The sequence below is a fragment of the Bufo gargarizans genome, chromosome 8, assembly GCF_014858855.1.
Source record: "Bufo gargarizans isolate SCDJY-AF-19 chromosome 8, ASM1485885v1, whole genome shotgun sequence".
NCBI lineage: Eukaryota > Metazoa > Chordata > Amphibia > Anura > Bufonidae > Bufo > Bufo gargarizans.
The window spans coordinates 174,420,851-174,443,390 of record NC_058087.1 but is presented as its reverse complement, the minus strand read 5'-3'; the positions used below and the strand labels follow the sequence as shown (position 1 = coordinate 174,443,390).

The window sequence follows — 22,540 nt, the reverse complement described above, 5'->3', positions numbered from 1 at the left end:
GTTTTACAACAGCTGGAGGGCCGCAGGTTGAGCATCCCTGCTCTAAAGGAACAACTTTTAGCAAGTGAGGCAGTGGAAAAAATGGCCCAAGGGTCATTGAAAGGGGTTTAGACAGAAACCCTTCTTTCCTGTGTGGGGGGCCGGTTTGATCCTTGCTATGGGGGGCCCTTACTTCTCTATGTACGCCACTACACACAGATCCAGGAACTGTGTCTGGTATCACAGCTCAGCTCCATTAAAGGGAATAGACGCAATACTGCACACAACCTGTGGACAGTGGTGGCACTGCTTTTGGAAGAAAGCAGCCACGTTTTTTCTAATCCTATACAACCCTAAAAAAGAAAAAGAAAAAACAAATTAAATGAGTGCCCTTTCCAAAAATATATTAGATATATTTTTTCATAATGGAGATTGGCAACGTGCTGATTGGGATAAAGAAATGAACCCCAGAGATATATTATGTATAAGATACTTACACATGGTGGACCTTTTGTGTGGTCATAGGTCCAACTACACCAGCTAAGTCACCAAAAATCCCATTGCTGCTGTGGTCTAACTCTATACTATAAGAAGACACCAGCACATAAAAAGCATATGGAAGGTGGGGGACCAGAGGAGTAGCTACAGTGGAAACAGGGGAAGTGGCTGCTACGGTTCCTAAACTCAGAAGGGGCCCACACAAGAGGAGGATTAAAGGATTTTATTGTTAGGGACCAGTCAGTTCTAGTTACGCCACTGTGGGGAGCCCTGTTATAGATTTTACATTGGAGCCCAAGAATTTCGCGTTATGCCTCTGAAGTAAAGTATAGATTGCATTGTACGTACCGTATATTATAAAAATCAACGTCTATTTGTCTGTCTGTCCCTCTGTCCTTTATAGGCATCCAGACGCCTGAACTGTTGGACACCAAATTTGGCACATTGGTACATCGGGTGTTTGGGAAGGTTTTCAGTAAAAGTCGCGGCTCTCTAGGATGTACCAGTCTTGAGATTTTCCCCAAAAACGTATTAGCTAATAGACGCTCACATGTCAGATTTAAAAAAAACGGCCTGGTCCTTAAGGTATAATACGGCAGGGTCCTGAAAGGGTTAATATTTACTAGAAAAAATATGGTGTGGAATGCAAAAGGGGGGATGGTCGGGGCAAATGGAGAGAAGGGGCCCAAGATGGGAAAACAGCCCTGGGCCTATGATACACTTAATCCGCCCCTGGTCAGAAAAGGGGCAATGCCTAATGAGGAAAGGAGAGGAGTCTCAAAAAGGAGCATGCCCACACTGAAATAGCACCGCAATATCCTTCTCCCACAGATCAACTTCTGAATGTTGGCAAGTATGCACATTGATGGAGTTATGCATCTCACCCAGGCTGCTAGGGCTTACTAATCAAGGTCTGAGACTGAGATCGACTCTATGCCAGCGGATCCCACCACTGATAGCGATGCCTGTGAAATAAATAGGTAATCAATGCGTTGATATGAATGGTGTACATGTGAGAATAATTAGAAAACTTTGGCTTCAGGATGGAGTGTTCTCCAGGTGTCCACTAGGTGGAGACTTTCTAAGGAGGCCTTCAACTTCCTCAGTCCGGCGAGGGAAATAGCAGATCGCGCAGTAGATGCATCCAATAAAGGATTGAGAGTGACATTAAAATCTCCCCCAAGTACCACCATTCCCTCCGCAAACAACTGCAACTTTTGAATAGTATTAACTAGCCACTTCACCTGGCCCTTGTTAGGGGCATATACATTTGCCAGAGTGATAGGGTTATCGTCTAGTCTCCCTTTCAAAAATATAAATCTACCCCTCTGGTTCTCTCTGGATTGAAGGCAAGTGAAAGCCAGAACCTTTTTTAGGGCAATGCTTACTCCCCTTGAGGCCCGAGCCCCGAGCCCCATTACAGCTATGAAACCAGTGGTCAAAAGAGGAGTATTGTAATTTAGGGATTTTATGAGCCTTGAAGTGTGTCTCTTGTAAAAAGAGTATTCAAGGAGAGCTCCTGCGTGTCAAAGCAAAGACCTGGACCTCTTTTGTGGCACATTGAACCCCTTTACATTAAAGGAGTAAATCATATGCTTCGTCGTGTCACAAGATGAGAAAAGAAAGAGTGTACAGAAGTGGTGTGTCTCCTCGTCTTCCCGGAAGATCCCCACATACATATAAAATAAAAGTTAAACATACTGTACCATAAAGTTGCAACGTAAAAGAAAAAGAACATGCCAATACAGCGAGCTCAAGTTGAGCTGACTCCAGGAACTCAACAAGAGGCCCCAGACCAGCAACAAATCTGACCGGTTAGAGCTCGTCTAGTGCAACATAGCACGCGGGGGAGGGTTGGTGTGTATAATGCACCATTACTTAAGACTGACCCACATAGGCAGCCAGACGCGGCCGGCCCGATAATCACAGGGAGACATTGATGGAAGGGATAAGAAAAGAAATGGAGCATGGAGAGAAGGAAAGTGTAGTATGGAAATGGGGAGAGAGAAAGATTCGTAAGACCTGTCGCCAGGTGAGTCAGGCTATCCAGCTACAGGGAGCCCTTATTTTCCTCAATGTAGGATAGACCCTGGAAGTGAATAATACTTGCAAGAGTCCCTCATGTTCAGGTAGCAGAGTTCTTTATCAGCACCCTCTGTAGTTGTTTCCATTCGCCCGCGGAGGACCAGGGATCTGACGGGGAAGGAAGGGTTGGCAAGTAATCTTCCTTCGGGACCTGCATCCATGAAGGCACCTGCACAGGAGGTATCTCAAGTTTGGACCATGTGGCTTGTAGATCCTCTGGTGTGCGGATGGCAATTGTAAGGTTGTGTGCGCTTAGGTGCTCCAGGAGAGGCCTCATGGTTCTTCTCTTTGCCAGAGTGGTAAGAGAAAGGTCCTGGTATATATGCACCGGAGCTGAGTCCAGTAAAACTTCCCCTCTTTCCCGGGCTTGGCGCAGTATCACCGCAGTGTAAGCAAAGTTAAGCAATTTACAAATCACATCCCTCAGGGGCTCCATAGGACCTGGTTTAGGGCGGAGATATGAATGCGCTCAATCACTATGGACGACTACTTCTCTTGGCCTAGTATGGTGAATGCGCTCAATCACTATGGACGACTACTTCTTTTGGCCTAGTAGCCCTTCAGGGATATCCTTAATGCGATTGCGATTTTCCAGATCCTCAATCTGATTAAATGCAGCGTTAAGCTGACACTGTTGTTCAAGGAATTTGGATCTCACCGAGCCATCAAAGGTAAGCATGGCAGCGTGCTGATCTTCCAGTAAGTCCACGTGGCCTCCAAGATGGCGGAGGTCCGCTCTAATATCCTTCAGCTCCCTCATAATAGGCGACATAGCTTGTGCGATCGTCTGTTTAAGGAAAGCACAAGTAATTGGCTCTGAGGCTTTCATACCTCCGGCCAAGATGTCTGCATCCGAGTCCTCCGCTGCTTCAGAGTCAAGCGTGTCCGATACCAGCGCCATCTTGGAAGCCAGAGCGCTTTTTTTTCCATGTATTTCTCAATCTCCGCTTGCTGTTTCAGAGGTTTCGGAGTTCCAGGAGTCTCCTTGCTTCTGTCCCTACCAATCTTCCCCATTTTGGCTGATATTAGCTAAAGATAGAGCCAGGCAAAGCGCCAAGTGGAAGAGGAGCTCCGGTCTATGTTGCCTTCTCCATGTGCGTGCAGGCTCCGCTCCCTGTCAACAGTTTTGACCATGCTAAACTGCTGTCAGCGCTAGGTAGGGGATGGTGAGAGAGAACAAACATACATGGATCTTTTGTCATCATAAGTAGTATGAATATGAGGTTTTATTTTGCCAGGTTCTGCTTCTGCAGATACAATGACAATGGAAGTCGATGCTTCTGCAGGTACACTGACGATGAAGTGTCCTCTGCTCTGAGTGACAGCTGTATTAGACTCCTGGTTGGATGCTACAGCTATCCCTCAGATCAGAGGGGAGATACTGTGAAGTAGCTCAATGCACAGTGCACTTCACAGTGAAGCCCCGCCTCCAGTGCACTAGCAGGATCAGAATCTGGCAGAATAAAAGTCACGCCACTTCTGATGATAAAATCTCTACAAACGCTTTGAACTGCTCTCCCCAGTGCGGTCAGTGGTTTAGCATAATCAAAACTGCTGACAGACACCCTTTAAGAATGGAACTACTGTTCCTGTAGATGATCAGAGCAGCACAAAGTATTTTCAGTAAGAACATGCAGAAAATAAAATGGATCCCCTCGCTGGTCCTCGTTAAATTCATGACCTTGCCTCTTCCTAGGAGATGGGTGCAATATTGAAAATCTTAGGCCACATTCACATGACAGTGGAAGAAAAAGCAGTTAAAAACAGATAAACAGTCAGTTTTTCCTGGCCATTTTGCATCCGTGTGTCTATCCACTTTCTGGCTGTCTATCCGTTTTTAACTACCGTCAGACAGATGCACTTCTGTTTAAATCCCCATTAAAAACGGTCCCACTGATTTCATTGGGGTCTGTCAGACCATCAAAACAGCCAAAAATAAGACATGTCCTGCTTTTGGACGTCTGTGATTCACCTGCCATTAGGCACCTAGACTTCAATGCTTATAAAAATGGCCGGGTGACGACCATTAAAAAAAATCATCTGTCACACGTCCGTTTTCAACAGTCCTGTGAATGTAGCCCAAAGCACATGAAATACGTGATAAAACATCCCCCTTCCTTTTTTTTTTTAATCGTTAATCCGGGGGTGGATGGCGCAAAAACAACACTTACATTGATACAGATGTCGATGATATTAGGAGCTCACAAAATGTATGCCGGCTCTCCCAAAAGACAATTGTCTCCCCCCCGGGGGATGTTTTATCACAGTGTTTCATGTCCTTTGCTGTTTTGGAATAATTTGTTGTTTGCTACCCTGTAGCTTAAATATTGGATTCATACCAGAAGACCTAATACCTAATCTCCCTATCTGGGAGTATTTGGAGGATCTGTCTTGCCCTGGATGCAAAAGACGTACCATTTGCCCTGATCATTTGACCACCCAACCAGGGACTACTTATCCGTGGAGCATTTCTTTGTCTGGTTCGTTTCTAGCATTATTTTGAACTATACCAATAATGTGCCTGTCATGTCATGTGTGGTGGCAACGTCCCCTGAGGAACCCTTCAACAGGGAAAATGTGTTGGGGGGGTCTTTACTCTTCTGCAGTTCCTTTTTTAGGGGGCTCTGCATTGGCCTGCAAGATAACATCCTCTAATAGGAACCTTTTGTATTATAAGACTGCATCTTATGCTTGTGGGTGACCCTCACCCCTAACCCGTTATTAATGATATTCGGGACTACTCTTGTGTCCCAATGGTCTAAATTAAGGGGACATTCCCAGTGACTACTTTTTCTTCTTTGCTGTTCTAGATTATCAATCTCACTGAAAGTCAAAGGCTGAATAAGCATTTGTATTAAGGACCCCCCTTTTACAAATCTTTAGAAATGTTATATCCTCTTCGGGTTCAAAGACAATTTGGATGGCATTGACATTTTTATCTAAATCCTCTAATGGAGGAGCCTCATCACTGCATTTATACTATGTGATCCATAAACCAGGCACAGCAGGAATTAGCAATTTTTTATTATAAAAGTTCAGCTTGTATCATCTTAAACAAAATTCATAAGGAAAATGTTCATACAAAAAAAACCAAACACAAAATTTTTTTATAAAAAAAGGGAAACGGAGGAACCATACATGTTGTGGTCTTCTATGTGATGGACGTGCACGTTGGGCAAATCAATTTGCCACGTCTGAGATTTGCTTTTAGCAAATTTACAGGGGTTCTCCGGGGCTACTACTTTTACACTAGCGTCGCTGGATTCCGGCAATCTGTATGCAAACGGATACCATTAGTAGACGGTTTTGGATGCGGATCTGTCTCACAAATGTATTGCAATACCGGATCCGTCTTTCCGGTTGTCATCCGAAAAAACTGATCGAGTATTTATCTTTTTCACATTTTTAAAAGGTCTGCGCATGTGCAGACCGCAAAACCGGATGTTTTTCCGGAACACTTAAGGCCGGATCCGGCATTAATGCATTTCAATGTAAAATAATGCAGGTGTTCTGGAATTTTGGACGGAGAAAATGCTACAGTATTTTCTCCGTCCAAAAACCGTACAGTGAATGAACTGAAGACATCCTGATGCATACTGAACAGATTGCTCTCCATCCAGAATGCATGGGGATGAAACTGATCAGTTTTTTTTCCAGTATTGAGCCCCTAGGACGGAACTCAATACCGGAAAAGAAAACCGCTAGTATGAAAGTACCCTAACATGTGCAAGGCTGAATTTCTGCAGTACATATCCTTCGGCCTCCTCTGTGATCACATGACTGCAGGTCTTCTGACGTTCTGTCCGGATGTGCTCTTACGTCTTCCTGTTCAGCTAACGTTATGCAGCTGAACAGGAAGGCACAGGTGCACAGCCAGTTGAGCCCGCAGCCGGGCGGGACAGCCGGGCGGGAGTGATCATGGCTGACATTGAAGAATCAGCACTGTGATGGAAAGGTAAGTACCGTTAAAACACTCTGGCTTCTGCAAGAGCTGAACCACAGACTTTAGGGAAAGCCCCAGAGAACCCCTGTAAGGTGATTCATTTCTCCCCATGTAATCAATAGCTGGCAAATCACAAACTGCTTTGCAAATCGGGTGAAGATTTCAAATATGGAGGAGTAAGCTCTCTTTAATGGACCTCCGCCACCAACACTCTGAGTGGACGTGTCTATGTTACAGGTGAAATACCAATCGAATATGAGCGTGGTCAGATTTTTTCATGTCTACGGAAATGTCTAAGCAGTGTCAAAGGGATTAAAGAGGTTGTCCGCTTATTCTATATTGATGGCCTGTCCTTAGGATAGATCATCAATATCAGATCGGTGGGGGTCTGATTGCCAGCACCCACGCTGATCAGCTGTATGAAGAAAACGCGGCGCTTGTGCGAGCAGGATCTGTGTTCCCCTCGATGTTTACCTGCTCGCCATCGACACTGCAGCGGCGACCAATGTCATTACCGCTTCCCTCTCTCACTCACTACAATGGGAGGGCTCACTCCAATTTACTTGAATAAGTCAGAGCCGTCCCAGTGGAGTGAATGGGACGCCATATTACACCTGCTCGTCGCTGCAATGTTGATGGGGAGCAGGTAAACAGTGCAGAGAAGGCAGCACTCGTCCGAATGCTGTGTTCTCTTCTTACAGCTGATCGGTGGGGGTGCTCGGAGTTGGGCCTCCGCCAATCTGACCCTGAGGATAGCTCATCAATATAGGATAAGAGGAAAACCCTTTTCAAGTCACTTTTAAATAGATCATCAGCATCCCCTGGAAATATAGAAAAATGTGAGATAATGAGGTATGTGTTCTACTGATTGTGGCGCGACGCTGTAAGACACTTAAGACAAAAGCTGTAACACTTCTCGTATTCTGTCCAGCTTCTGCTCATCAGGCTCCTCCTGTGTCTGGCAGCTGTCGTGCTCCTTCATGTACTCCTCTGCTTTCTGTACGGTGGTCTCACGAGCGCTGCCCTTCAGACCCTCCAGGTAACTCAGCAGCCTCTTGAAGTCTTTGTCTGGAACCTATCAGAAGGAAAACGGGAAACAGATTTTAAAAGGGGTTTTTCAAGACTTTTATCCTTTGGACAGGTCATCAGTATCTGATCGGTGGGTGTTCGACATCTGGGACCCACGCCGATCAGCTGTTTGAGAAGGCACCGGTCCTCGCAGTAGCGCCACGGCCTTCCTCCTGCTCACCAAGCACAGCGCTGCATATTGTATAGTGGCAGAGCTTAGTATCGCAGCTCAGCCCTATTGGCTTCAATGAGGCTGAGCTGCGCCTAGGCCAAGTGACGTCACATGGTCTAGGCTAAGCTGTGAGAAGGTCGCTACTGCCTTCTCAAACAGCTGATCAGTGGTGGCCCTGCGTGTCGGTGTCAGTGCCACTGAGCAATTCAATAAAATGTATCTGTATAGCGCCACCTGCTGTTTGTTCTTTTCCTTAGTTTTTGTCCCGTCTCACTGAGCTGGTCAAACGCTCTCAGTTTAACTCTTCAACTGTCACCAGCCACATGTTCTGTTAGAAGCTGTGGCAGTTACAGGGAGAGAGCTGCAGCAAAAAGACCCCCCCCCCCCCCGAGCTGCCAGGCTGAAGTTAAAGGGGTTCTGCACTTTGTTTAAACTGATGATCTATCCTCTGGATAAATCATCAGCATCTGATCGGCGGGGGTCCAACACCCAGGATGCATAGTTTTCATTCTTTACATCAATCATGGCATAACCCCTTTAAGGGGAAAAAAAAAAAGAAAATGATCACACTTAAATGGGTTTGTAACATATCCATCAAGCATGTGATAGCTGGAGGGGCAATGTGTATATACTGTATTAATATCTTTTAAAGCATGTTTTAATCTAAAGCAGAAAGGCTGGCAGAAGGGAACATTTGATTAAATAATTTTGTGTGCGCATGTGATTATTCTTTTTTCCTATTTTGGGGCATTTTCTTAAAATTGAGTGAACAATTACATTTCCCTTCATAGCCAGCAGATGGCGCTGTAGCTCAGTGGGAGTAATATGACGGTAAGCGCTGTGGACTGTTTCACAGGTATATCGAGTAGACACACGGGTCGCACTTTTCCTAGAGGTGCAATACTCCGCAGATGAAAAATCTGTGACATATGCCATTTAAAATAAAATATAATTAGAATATGGAGATATTGTCATGTTTCAGATTGCTGCTAACATCCGACTAGGAATCTATGAACTATATCGCAGTCTAAAAGAATCTGTTACAAAAATCAGCCATACCCCGATTTTCTGCACTGATGGCTGCCTTGTTAAGCTTTGATACGCTTCAGCTTGGGGTCCATTCACACGTCCGTAGTGCATTGCGGATCGGCAAATTGCAGATCCACAATACACCGGGCCGGCACCCCCATAAAAATGCCTATTCTTGTCCGCAATTATGGACAAGAATAGGACATGCTCTATTTTTTTTCCGGAGCTGCGAACCGGAAGATCGGGGCCGTGCTCTGGAAATGCGGATGCGGAGAACACATAGTGTACTCTCCGCATCCATTCAGTCCTCATAGAGAATGAATGGGTCCGCACCAGTTCCACACAATTGCGGAACCGGTGCGGACAACACTTGCGGATGTGTGAATGGAGCCTTTCACACTAGCGTTTTTTCTGGATCCGTCATGGATCAGCAAAAACTCTTCCGTCACAATAATACAACCGCCTGCATCAGTTATGAACAGATCCAGTTGTATTATCTTTAAAATAGCCATGACGGATCCTTCCCCATTGACTTACATTGTGAGTCATGACGGATCCATCTTGCTCCACACCACATCGTGGACAGAAAAATGCTGCTTGCAACCAAACGGAACGGAATGCATTCTGGGGCACTCAGTTTCGTTCAGTTCAGTTTTGTCCCTATTGACAATGAATGGGGACAAAACTGAAGCGTTTTCCCCCGTTATTGAGATCCCTATGAGGGATCTCAATAGCAAAAAGGGAAAGCGCTGGTTTGCAGTTGCCTTAGGTGCATTATTTATTGGGAGCTTTGGGCTAAAATCTCTGATTTGATCACAAGTTGTTAAGGCAATCTCCTCCCCCGTGCTTTACACTGCAACAGTTTTTATTTTATTGAGCATATTATCTGCACAATACACGCCAAAATCAGCAAAATAAAAGCCTAAAGTGGCACAATAGTGTATAAGTACAAAATAAAAACCAAGTATTGGTCCTGGTCACGATATCGGATACTACACTTCAGTAAAAAACTGTTGAGTCATAATATATATTCTACATTTATTTCACACCAGCACCTGGATCTGAACACTTTTGTAATTGAATGTAATTAAAAATGTAGCATAGCCACTGAGTTATTCAATAAAATGTATCCGTATAGCGCCACCTGCTGTTTGTTCTTTGCCTTATTTTTTTGGTCCACCTCACTGAGATGGTCGAGTGCGCAGCTGCGCTTAGTTTAAATCTTCAACCTCACCAGCCATATGTTCTGCTAGCTCGCTGTCACGGTCCCTCAGGTGACTGGGGTCAGGAGATATGGGAGACTGGCTGAGCGTGGAGGAATCTAACAGCCTCCTTGATTTCTCTCTATCCGGTGTTGACTAGGATTAATGACCACTTCCCTTCTCTCAGCTGTTGCTCAGTGGTCATCACTTCTACCCTTTATAGTCTCTGGTCCTAACCTTATTCCAGGGCCTTATAGGGATATCAGGGCCTAGGTTTCCTGCATATGAATATTCCTACCTTAAAGGTCTATTCATATTGATAGGTAGTCAGGGCTTGGATTAGGGTTGTCTAAGGAGGTGACTTGTTTCTTCCCTAGTTTCAAGGTCCAGTTACTGTTCCCCTTTCCCTCCTGTGTTCTGTGTGGACTCCCCCCCTCACCCCACTGATCGTGACACTCGCTGTGGCTGGCAGTTGCAGGAAGAGAGCTGCAGCAGAAAGGAGATGACCCCAATGCTGCAGATAATCTAGCAGAGCAAATGGAGCAGTGAATGTGGAGATCTCTGCCTCCTGGTACTGTCATGTACTGTATGATGTCTAATTTGAATTTTTAACATCAGTCAAGGCATAACCCCTTTAAGGGACGTTGCAATTACTTTTCTGTTTCAACCTGATTTTGGAAATCCTGGTGATTTCTGCAGGTAACTGTTCGTCACCTCCTAGAACTGCTGGAATCCCCCTACTTAGAATCCATATGCATCTGCCATTATCTCTTCTTCACATTTGGCTCTTCCTACCCGGGTAAAATCCTACTTTTCTCTGTTGTATCTGACCACTGTTGACATAGGGAACCCCACAGCATGGACAGGGATTGGCGTCCACAAGCCCCAGTTATAGGAGCAGCAGCTTTCTGACTTCATTCTGCTGCAGAAGAACATCTGGTTCCTTTGTGTGGGATGTTACGGTAGCTAATGAAAAGCAAAACAGTTGGAAGACCGTCCCAAGGCGTTCACTTGTAAGCCTGAGATATGCTGGAGTCAGAGTCAAGTATACCATGAGATCAGCAGCTTACTTGTCGGCTCTGGGGTGCACAGGAGCGACCTCTCCAGGTCAACCGATGAGGAACCGTCCAGTGAGGACTTGCACAGTACAGCGCTGCATCGTCGCTCGGATTTAAAACCATTAGCTTACGATTCCAACTGCAAGCTACAGGCTGCTGTTTATGGTAGCCTGTAGAGTTCTTCTAGCAGGACAAGGAAAGTTTCTCCGCCCAGCAGCTGTAATTCATGGGTAAACCTAGCAGCAAGGGTATGTTCACACGACATGCTTTTTCCAGAGTGTTGTTTTGAGCGGTTTTCTTGCTGCAGTTTTTCAACATGCTTCAATGTACACGTATGGTGCGTTTTTTCAGCTTTCCATTCATTTCAATTGGAGAATCAGCATGGATTCCACGCCAAGATAAAGCATGTTGTTCTTTTTTCCCATGTGGAAAAAGAGCTGATCTCATTGAAATGAATAGGAGGCAGTTTTTGGCACGGATTCCGTGCGAAAAACAGCACTAAGAAGCTAAGTGTGCACTGGCATTAAGTGTTCAATTTCCCTACAGCGCCACCAGAGGGGAAATTATGCATTACACAGTGTCTACTGACATCAATGGGCTGTCTTTCTAATGCAGGGTAGATCCACTTTGTAACTGCTGCCCGCTCCTGTCAAAATATTAGGATCCTGAGTGGAAGACACCCCTTTATTACAGGGAACCTGTCACTGGGAAATCCCCCTGTTACACCAGGGACAATGCCTTGTAGGGTTAGCTCAGCTAAATGTCATGATACTTTTCGCTTGGAGATCTGTTGTTACATTCTGGAGAAAAGTGCTTTCAATCCATATGCAAACGAGCAGTTAAGTGCAGTGAGGGCGGGCCCAAGCCACTCTGTGCACTCCTGCTCCTCCTCCAGGTCCCCGCATAGTCACATCACCTGGCCTTGTCAATCCAGCACTGCATTATACTTCTGTTCATGGCAAAAACCATGATGCATACAGTTGCAAGAAAAAGTATGTGAACCCCTTGGAATGATATGGATTTCTGCACAAATTGGTCATAAAATGTGATCTGATCTTTATCTAAGTCACAACAATAGACAATCACAGTCTGCTTAACTAATAACACACAAAGAATGAAATGTTACCATGTTTCTATTGAACACACCATGTAAACATTCACAGTGCAGGTGGAAAAAGTATGTGAACCCTTGGATTTAATAACTGGTTGAACCTCCTTTGGCAGCAATAACTTCAAACGCTTCCTGTAGTTGCAGATCAGACGCGCACAACGGTCAGGAGTAATTCTTGACCATTCCTCTTTACAGAACTGTTTCAGTTCAGCAATATTCTTGGGATGTCTGGTGTGAATCGCTTTCTTGAGGTCATGCCACAGCATCTCAATCGGGTTGAGGTCAGGACTCTGACTGGGCCCCTCCAGAAGGCGTATTTCATTTTTAGGCTAATTAAAATCATTATAGTGCTCTTACCTTTTTCTGTGGCTTAGTTTCTTTAAAAACCGCACTCTTATAATATGTTAATTACCTCGCTATCAGCAAGTAGAGCGGTTACTTGCGGGTAGCCGCCACATCCTCCTTTAAAAAAAACGCCCCCTCCTCCTGGTGATTGACAGGGCCAGCGAGCGCTCTCCTCCTCCGGCTGGCCCTGTCTGCGTTCCAAATCTCGCGCCTGCGCCGTACTGGTCTTCAGCCGTTGCAGGCGCACGGATAGGAGGACGCTCACTCGGCCGCTCCTTCCTCAGTGCACCTGCGCCGATGACGTCACATCTACACCTGGCGCAGGCGCATTGAGGAAGAAGACCGGTATGGCACAGGAGCGAGATTTGCTCCTTGCTGGTAGCGAGGTAATTAACATATTATAAAAGTGTGTTTTTTAAAGAAACTAAGCCACAGAAAAAGGTAAGAGCACTATAAGGATTTTAATTAGCCCAAAAATGAAAAATGACTTTGGGGGGTGACAGAAGCCCTTTAAGCCATTCTGTTGTTGATTTACTTCTATGCTTTGGGTCGTTGTCCTGTTGCAACACCCATCTTCTGTTGAGCTTCAGCTGGTGGACAGATGGCTGTAAGTTCTCCTGCAAAATGTCTTGATAAACTTGGGAATTCATTTTTCCTTCGATGATAGCAATCCGTCCAGGCCCTGATGCAGCAAACAGCCCCAAACCATGATGCCCCCACCACCATACTTCACAGTTGGGATGAGGTTTTCATGTTGGTGTGCTGTGCCTCTTCACCACACATAGTGTTGTGTGTTTCTTCCAAACAACTCAACTTTGGTTTCATCTGTCCACAGAATATTTTGCCAGTCCTGCTGTGGAACATCCAGGTGCTCTTGTGCAAACTGTAAACGTTCAGCAATGTTTTTTTTGGACAGCAGTGGCTTCCTCTGTGGTATCCTCCAATAAAATCCATTCTTGTTTAGTGTTTTACGTATCCTAGATTCGCTAACAGGGATGCTAGCATATGCCAGAGACTTTTGTAAGTCTTTAGCTGACACTCTAGGATTCTTCTTCACCACATTGAGCAGTCTGCGCTGTGCTCTTGCAGTCATCTTTACAGGACGGCCACTCCTAGGGAGAGTAGCAGCAGTGCGGAACTTTCTCCATTTATAGACAATTTGTCTTACCGTGGACTGATGAACAGCAAGGCATATTTTTCTAACCCTTTCCAGCTTTATGCAAGTCAACAATTCTTAATCGTAGGTCTTCTGAGAGCTCTTTTGTGCGAGGCATCATTCACATCAGGCAATGCTTCTCGTGAAAAGCAAACCCAGAACTGGTGTGTGTTTTTTATAGGGCAGGGCAGCTGTAACCAACACCTCCAATCTCATCTCATTGATTGGACTCCAGTTGGCTGACACCTCACTCCAATTAGCTCTTGGAGATGTCATTAGTCTAGGGGTTCACATACTTTTTCCACCTGCACTGTGAATGTTTACATGGTGTGTTTAATAAAAACATGGTAACATTTAATTCTTTGTGTGTTATTAGGTTAAGCAGACTGTGATTGTCTATTGTTGTGACTTAGATGAAGATCAGATCACATTTTATGACTAATTTGTGCAGAAATCCATATGATTCCAAAGGGTTCATGTACTTTTTCTTGCAACTGTATGTGAACAGAGCCTTAGTCGTATCAAAATCAGAATTTTCTGCAGTTAAACGATCTGGTTATTGCCCAGTTATTACAGAATTTTAGTTAGTCATGGACAGTGCTACAGGTAAAACAAAGGATTGTAAGGAGGCCAAACTGTTTTATCTCCTAAAAAATACTTAATACAGATTTAAGACATCTTTAGATCTTGTCTTATTTCCTTTGATCTCCACTTTCACTGCTGTTCCAGGGCTGACCAGGAGGTGGCAGTACAGAGCTCTTCTTATTCCCAGCATTGCAGATTACACATTATTATGATTCTGTTTTACGTCGATTCCGATCATCCTGTTATTAAAAAATTTCACTGGAATAATTTTCCTGCAACACACTCCACCTCCCATGTACTTCGCATCCAGCAATAACCTAATCTTCGTGATTCATACTATTAGTCACGCTTTTAGGGAAAGCCTTTGCTAAACCACATGAAGTGTAAACCACCCTCGTCCCACAACAAACCCACCAAGACTCCATAAGCAGAGTAGGAAAATCAAAGGTTTGGAAAAAAAATCTGTATATACTACAGGTTCATCAAGGCTGTTGTGTGTGTAATTGCGTTCTTAAAGGGGTATTCCGGTAGGTAAACGTTATCCTGCATCCACAGGATAGGGGATAACGATCAGATCGGTGGGGGTCCTACCGCTGGGACCCCCACCAATCACGAGAAAGGGGGCCCAGTATCCCCTGCTGCTCCCCTGAAATGACCGGAGCGACTGGTTGCATATGTGTGTACCCACTCCATTCATTTCTATGGGCGTTCCGGAGATAGCCAAGTACAGCGCACATGTGCAACTGGCCGCTCCAGTCTTTTCAGGGAAGCAGCAGGGTGCCTGTAGGGAGTACCGGGCCCCCATTGTCGTAAACGGTGGTGGTCCCAGCGGTAGGACCCCTACCGATCTGATAGTTATCTCCTATCCTGTGGATAGAGGATATCTTTTACCTACCGGAATAAGCTGTGGGATCGCCAAGATCTCCAAGAATTTCAACAGTAAGTGTCGTTTAAGAAATTTTAGTGCGAGGTTCAATAAATCGAATTTATGTAAGGCCCCATGCACACGGCCGTGTTTCACAGCCGTGTGCGGGCCATGGAACCGCGGCCTGGATCCCTCCTGAGAGCAGGAGCGCACGGCGTCACTGGTTGCTATGACGCCGTGCGCTCCCTGCTGCCGCCGCAATACAGTGATACACTGGTATGATCTATACCAGTGTATTACTGTACTGTGCCGGCAGCAGGGAGCGCACGGCGTCATAGCAACCAGTGACGCCGTGCGCTCCTGCTCTCAGGAGGGATCCAGGCCGCGGTTCCACGGCCCGCACACGGCTGTGAAACACGGCCGTGTGCATGGGGCCTAATCCTGTAGGTAGCACTTCCTATTGTTGTGTCTAACCAAACCCATGATGCACTTCTCCTTCCTCTGCTACAGCTCCATCACTGCCCCTAACAGCACCCAACTACTTTATAGCTCCTCCCACCAGTTAGTCTATGAATGAAGGCTACGTTTTAATTAGGGTGGTACTCTGTGAATAGTCTATATACGAGTTGGAGGGGGGCAGTACTTCTGGGGACAATGCTTCTGTAAAATGGCATCTGATGGAACACAGCAGTCAGGTTCATGGAGAATCCAACAACTGTTGCTGTAATAACATAGTGGGCTCCAAAGGTCCTGCACACAAAAAAAATTCCATTTGGCTGCTTTGGAGCCAATCACCTGCCACTAGGGTCTATTTTTTTAAAATTTAAACCCAATAGACTTTATTGATGATATACCGGTTGGGCCCGGAGAATAATTTCCTCGGGTGGGCCCCAGGAACCCCAATCTGACACTGCATGTGGAGGTACAGTAAGAGGCCATAGACTATTGGCATGTCCCTCAAGATATCTTCAATGCAGCAGAAGCCGAAGGACTAGCAAACAGCTAATTAAGTAAAAACGTTATTACAGGCTTCTTTATATACTGCGGGTGTGTGGTCTACACTATTTTTTTTTTCAGAGGAGCAGCCAAGTATCCAATTACATATACCTCCCACACATCCCTGTGTATGGGTAATACGCGGACACTTATTAGACCTCGTACATGTAGTATGGATGTGGCCGCAGGCCTGTTGTACATCCTGTGTAAACTGTAGTCAGGGGTTGGCAAAACAGTTGAGCAAATGGGGTCCACTGAGTGATGTGAGGGATGGAAGGTAACAGGATATACGTTCAATGAAAACATCCATGTGTCCTGCCGGACTCCTCTTCATACTCATTAGCATGACCTGTATGTCCAGCTTCTTCTGTAGCACTGACAAGGTGGTCTTTGAACCTAAAGAGGTTCTTTGCCTACATTTTCACATAATCTGATTAACACGGCAGAGAGAGGAAATGTGAAGCGGTCGAGCATTACTGCCCCTTCCTGGCCCTTAGCTTATCCAGCTGTAACCCCTTTCTGATGCAGCGATTTTCCGATTTTGTTTTTCGCTCCCTGCCTTCCCGAAGCCATAATTTTTTTTAATTTTTCCATTCACAATAGCCGTATGAGGGCTTGTTTTTTTTTTGTGGCACAAGCTGTACTTTCTAATGCCACCATTTAATATGATATACAATGTAGAAGGAAACTGGAAAAAATTGGAATTGGAAAAATTGGAACCCCCCCCCCCCTTCAATTCCGCTACTATTTTATGGGTTTTGTTTTCACAGCGTTCACTATGCAGTAAAACTAACTTGTGCTCTTCATTTTCCAGGTCAGTACAATGATGGCGATACCACACTTGTATAGTTTGTCTTGTGTTTTAATAGTGAAAAAAAAAACATTTGAAAACATTTTTTCTTGTCATCGCCATATTTAGTTACGTCTACAGAGATGTCTGAAGACTCAATTGTTGTGGGACAATCTGTAGTTTTTACTAATACCATTTTGAGGTGTGTATGACTTTTTTTTTAAAAACTGTTGAATCGTCCATTTTTTTTTTTTTCCCCCGTTAGGCCATTCACCGTATGGGATATGTTTTTTAAATATTTTAATAGGGTGTTTTCGCAAGCGGTGATGCCCATGAAGCTATTTTTTTTATATTGCTTATTTATGTATTTTTTGTATTTTTCAGAACTATTTTACTTTTTGTTGCACCCCAACTTCCAATCATCAGACTGCAATTTGTATAGAATAATGGAATTTGCTCCATTATTTTATACAGAAATCCCTACATTACACCAGCTGACCTGAACTGTAATATATCAAGTACAGGTTCGGGCTTAATACACTGATCCCTCAAGATACAACGGCTTTAGGATACAATATTTTCCGCATACAATGGTCTTTTCTGACCCATCGTAAGTTGAAACCAGTCTCAACATACAATGCCTCAGACTCTGGTCCAACCAATCAAGGCCACTGCTCTGGTAAAATAGCTGGATTAGGCTACTTTCACACACTGTGTTTTGGGTGGATCCGTTACAATAATACAACCGCATGCATCTGTCATGAACAGATCCGTTTGTATTACCTGTAATAGCCAAGATGGATCAGTCATTAACTCCATTGAAAGTCCATGGGAGACGGATCAGTTTTCTATTGCGTCAAAGAAAACGGATCCGTCCCCATTGACTTACACTGTGTGCCAGGACGGATCCGTTTTGCTCAGTTTTGTCAAGCGGACAGCAAAACGCTGCAGGCAGCCTCCAGAGCAGAATGGAGACTGTTCGGAGGCAAACTGATGCATTCTGAGCGGATCCTTTTCCATTCAGAATGCATTAGGGAAAAACTGATACGTTTTGGACCGTTTCTGAGAGCCCTGAACGGATCTCACAAACGGAAAGCCAAAAAACGCTAGTGTGAAAGTAGACTTAGTTGCTAGTAATCAGCTATTCCTGACTGTTATCTGTAAGGACTTGTTTTAGCTGTCTTAGTTATCTACTTATTTTTCTTAAATCTTCATTTTCTCTTATCTTGGATGACATTTTGGGGCTTTGGAACCGATTACTCAACTTACAATGGTTTCAACATACAATGGTCGTCTTGGAAGCAATTAATATTGTATCTTGAAGGATCACTGTAATGTAAAAGGAACATCTTGCCCGATCTCCATCAGTGTTTTAGCCCTCTCAGACACTGTGGTCACATTTGATCACGGCTAGTGTTGAGCAAAGAGATGGATGCTTCATCCGAAACTGCTTCTTCAAAATTTCGGAATAATACTGTACAGAGATTCGTCTCCGTACGGTATTAGAATGTATGGGCTCCGGTGAGCCGAAGTCAGTTATTCATGAAGTCGCGCAGAATAAGCAAAGCTGCAATACCTGTACAAAGCATCTAGCTGGTTAGGGTGGGCCATCAATTCCCAGAAAGTCGAATCCCTGGATGTTCTGAGGCAAGACAGTTAAGGACATTCTGTCGCAAAATCCTCACAATCACTCTGCGGTTGTTATGCACTGTATGATAACTATTGAAGACATAGTCCTTGTTTGCTTTTCAATTGCAGCCATGGTAGCATGCACCTGAGCCCTTTTTTCCTATTATTTAGAGGTGCTGGTCAAACTTTGTGTTTTGAAATATTCAGGACATGACATTTACAATGTGAACCTGCACTAGTAATACGATTATTCTTTGCAAAAAACAGGAGGTTGACACCATCATGTGACACCACCATGCAAGTTTTCAAACGCATGATAGAAACTTATGGAGGAAGTCATGACCTACCTTCTCTGGGTCATACATGTTCATGAGGAGCCAGGTTTGCCTTATCTTTTGAAACTTCCATTCTGGGTGTTTTTTGGACCAGCTGCAATCAAAGCAAAACAGGTTTATGGTAATGAAGTGCACTACAAAAAAAAAAAACACAACAACATTGGTTTAAAAATAAGTGGCGGAAATCCATAAATTGTCCATGTGACATATGCTTAGGGAGCAGCATGTATCTCTGTTTAGGAGAGTTCCTGTTTGACAACAAGCTGATCACAAAAGTGTCCACACCTAACGATCAATTAAAATCTATGATAAACCTGGAAGTAAGTGTTCAATTTCTCTGCAGCGCCACCACAGGGGATATGCAGCATTACACTTGTCCATTAACTCAATGGACTGTCCATGTAATGCAGGACAAGACAGGTCCTCCAGAGTGAGAGAAGCTCTTTGTAACTGCTCTCTATTCTGGATAACAGAAGAGGATTCGGAGCAGAGGACCTCCAGTCCTTCCCTCTATTAGTAACATAGGATATAAGGCCGAAAAAAGACATGTGTCCATCCAGTTAGGCCTGTCATCCTGCAAGTTGATCCAGAAGGAGGCAAAAAAAATAATAATAATGTGAGGTAGAAGCCAATTTTCCCCACTTAATGAGAAAAAAATTCATTCCCGACTCCAATCAGAATAACTCTCTGGATCAATGACCCCTCTCTAGTAGCTATAGCCTGTAATATTATTACGCTCCAGAAATACATCCAGGCCCCTCTTGAACTCTTTTAGTGACTTCACCATCACCACCTCCTCAGGCAGAGAGTTCCATAGTCTCACTGCTCTTACAGTAAAGAATCCTCTTCTATGTTTGTGTACAAACCTTCTTTCCTCCAGACGCAGAGGATGTCCCCTCGTCACAGTTACAGTACTGGGGATAAATAGATGATGGGAGTGATCTCTGTACTGATGTCACAACCAGACAGCTGAGAAGCTCTGACAGAAGCCTTTCAGAACCTCCTCCTTGAGTTTTCTTTGTTTTGAATTTCAGTTCCTCATCTCGTTAGCCTCTCTCAGCTGTCATGTAGTTGGACTGATTGCATCCCTTTAAATTCCTCCCCATAATGCATTAGTGTGCGGCTTATACAACTTCCTGGAGTGTGTGTGCGCATGCTGATCCTATTTTCCTGCCTTCTACAAGATAAGTGCTGTACATTTATTTGTGATTTTCTGTTTGCTGGATCCCAGGTGACCCTGACTCCCTCCGTGTCTAGTGTAGGGAGCCGGTGGTCGTGTCCCCTCACTATTATAGGGTGTTCAGGTGGTATATAGTCGAGGTAGGTGGATATGCGATCATCCACCATTGGGATTTTTGCATAGGCTGAGCAGACAGGGAGAGAGCCAGGTCTGATGCAGGGGTCTCCCTTTTGTTCCTTAGTTTTGGATCCAGTGAGTCATATATTCATTTTGCATTGTCTTGTTTCCTGTACACCTTCCGTGACAACTGACCCCTGATATATTTATACACAGTAATTAGATCTCCCCTCAGTCGTCTTTTTTCTAAAGTGAATAACCCTAATTTTGATAATCTTTCAGGGTACTGTAGTCCTCCCATTCCAGTTATTACTTTAGTTGCCCTCCTCTGTACCCTCTCCAGCTCTGCTATGTCTGCCTTGTTCACAGGAGCCCAGTACTCCATGTGTGGTCTGACTAGTGTAAAGTGGTAGGACTATGTTCTCATCACGGGCATCTATGCCCCTTTTGATGCAACCCATTCTCTTACTGTCCTTGGCAGCAGCTGCCTGACACTGTTGTTTACAGCTCAGTGTGCTGTTCACAAAAATTCCTAGGTGCTTTTCCTTGTCAGTGTTACCCAGTGTTTTACCATTTAGTATGTACGGGTGACTTGCATTATTCCTTCCCATGTGCATAACTTTACATTTGTCAGTGTTAAACCTCATCTGCCACTAATCTGGCCAAGCCTCCAATCTATCCAGATACCTCTGTAGCAGTATACTGTCCTCTTCCGTGTCAATTACTTTATACAGTTTAGGGTACTTTCACACTTGCGGCAGAGGATTCCGACAGGCAGTTCCGTCAACGGAACTGTCTGACGGATTCGGCAATCCGGATGCAAACAGATGGCATTTGTCAGACGGATCCGGATCCGTCTGACAAATGCATTAAAATACCGGATCCGTCTCTCCAGTGTCATCATGCGCAGACCGGAAAACCGGATCCGTTTTGCCGGAGCACTTAATGCCAGATGTGGCACTAATACATTTCAATAGAAATTAATAATTGGATAAAGCTTTCCGGCAAGTGTTCAGGATTTTTGGCCAAAAAACATAAGAGGGACTGCTGAACTGATGCATCCTGAACGGAATACTCTCCATTCAGAATGCATTAGGATAAAACTGATTAGTTGTTTTCTGGTATTGAGCTCCTGTGACGGAACTTAATACCGGAAAAGAAAAATGCTACTGTGAAAGTACCCTCAGTGTCATCTGCAAGCCTTCTACAAGATCATTAATAAATATATTGAAGAGAATAGGGCCCAATACTGACCCCTGAGATACTCCACTAGTGACAGTGACCCAATCTGAGTGTGTACTGTTAATAACCACCCTCTGTTTTCTATGACTGAACCAGTTACTTACCCACATACAGACATTTCTCCCAGTCCAAGCATTCTCATTTTATATACTAACCTTTATGCGGTACAGTGTCAAATGCTTTGGAGAAGTCCAGATATACGACATCTATTGATTTGCCGCTGTCAAGTCTAGAACTTACCTCCTCAAAAAAACTGATTAAATTAGTTTGACATGACCGATCCCTCATAAAGCCATGCTGATTTGGCGTTATTTGCTTATTTTCCTTGAGGTACTCCAAGATAGCATATCTTAGAAAACCTTCAAACAGTTTACCCACTACAGATGTTAAACTATAGTTTCCGGGCTCTGTTTTTGGACCCTTTTTGAATATTAGCACTACATTTGGTATACGCCAATCCTGTGGAACACTCCCTGTCAGTATAGAGTTCTTAATTATCAGAAATAAGGGTCTGGCTATGACATTACTTAATTCTCTTAGGATACGGGGGTGTATGCCATCTGGTCCTGGCGATTTGTCTATTTTAATATTTTAAGACGCTGCTGTACTTCTTTCTGGTTCAGAAAGGGTACTTTTAATGGGGAATAATCTTTTACATTCTGCATTTCATCTGACAGTTTATTTTCTTCAGTGAATACAGTGGAGAAAAAAATATTTAATAGCTTTGCTTTCTCCTCATCGCTCTCTGCAACTCCCCCCTCATTACTCATTGTAGAGGGCCGACACCTTCAGATTTATAATTTTTACCATTTATATAATTGAAAAACATTTTAGGGTTAGTTTTTCTCTCTTTGGCAATCAATCTCTCGGTCTCTAGTTTGGCTGCTTTTATTTGTTTTTTACATATTCTATTTTTTTCCTTATGGCCATATACAGTGCTTACATTGTCCTATAGCACACCTATACATAAATGTAATGGTACCTTTGTCTTTTTCTTTACACTTGCAGAAGCTGGAAAAACTAACTTTGATTCATATGCAAATGAGCACTCGCAAGTGTCCAGGGGCAGCGTTCACTGTGTTGGAGCCCAGGCTGCTCTGCCTCTTTTCATTGTTTCCCCGCCCCAGCCTCTGCCCGCCCTCCTATTCCCTTGCG

General features: G+C 44.3%; 1 protein-coding gene across 1 annotated transcript in view; it reads right to left on the bottom strand.

Moving 5' to 3' along the window:
- Positions 1-6,161: 6,161 nt before the first annotated feature.
- C8H7orf50 (chromosome 8 C7orf50 homolog) overlaps positions 6,162-22,540 on the bottom strand; it is a 237,390-nt gene continuing 221,011 nt past the window's right edge. The window contains exons 5-6 of the mRNA XM_044303952.1: positions 18,859-18,940; positions 6,162-7,580 (exon numbers count right to left, since the gene is read on the bottom strand). Coding sequence (XP_044159887.1) covers positions 7,398-7,580; positions 18,859-18,940 — 265 coding nt within the window. The 3' untranslated portion in view covers positions 6,162-7,397. The remainder of the gene's footprint in view (positions 7,581-18,858; positions 18,941-22,540) is intronic.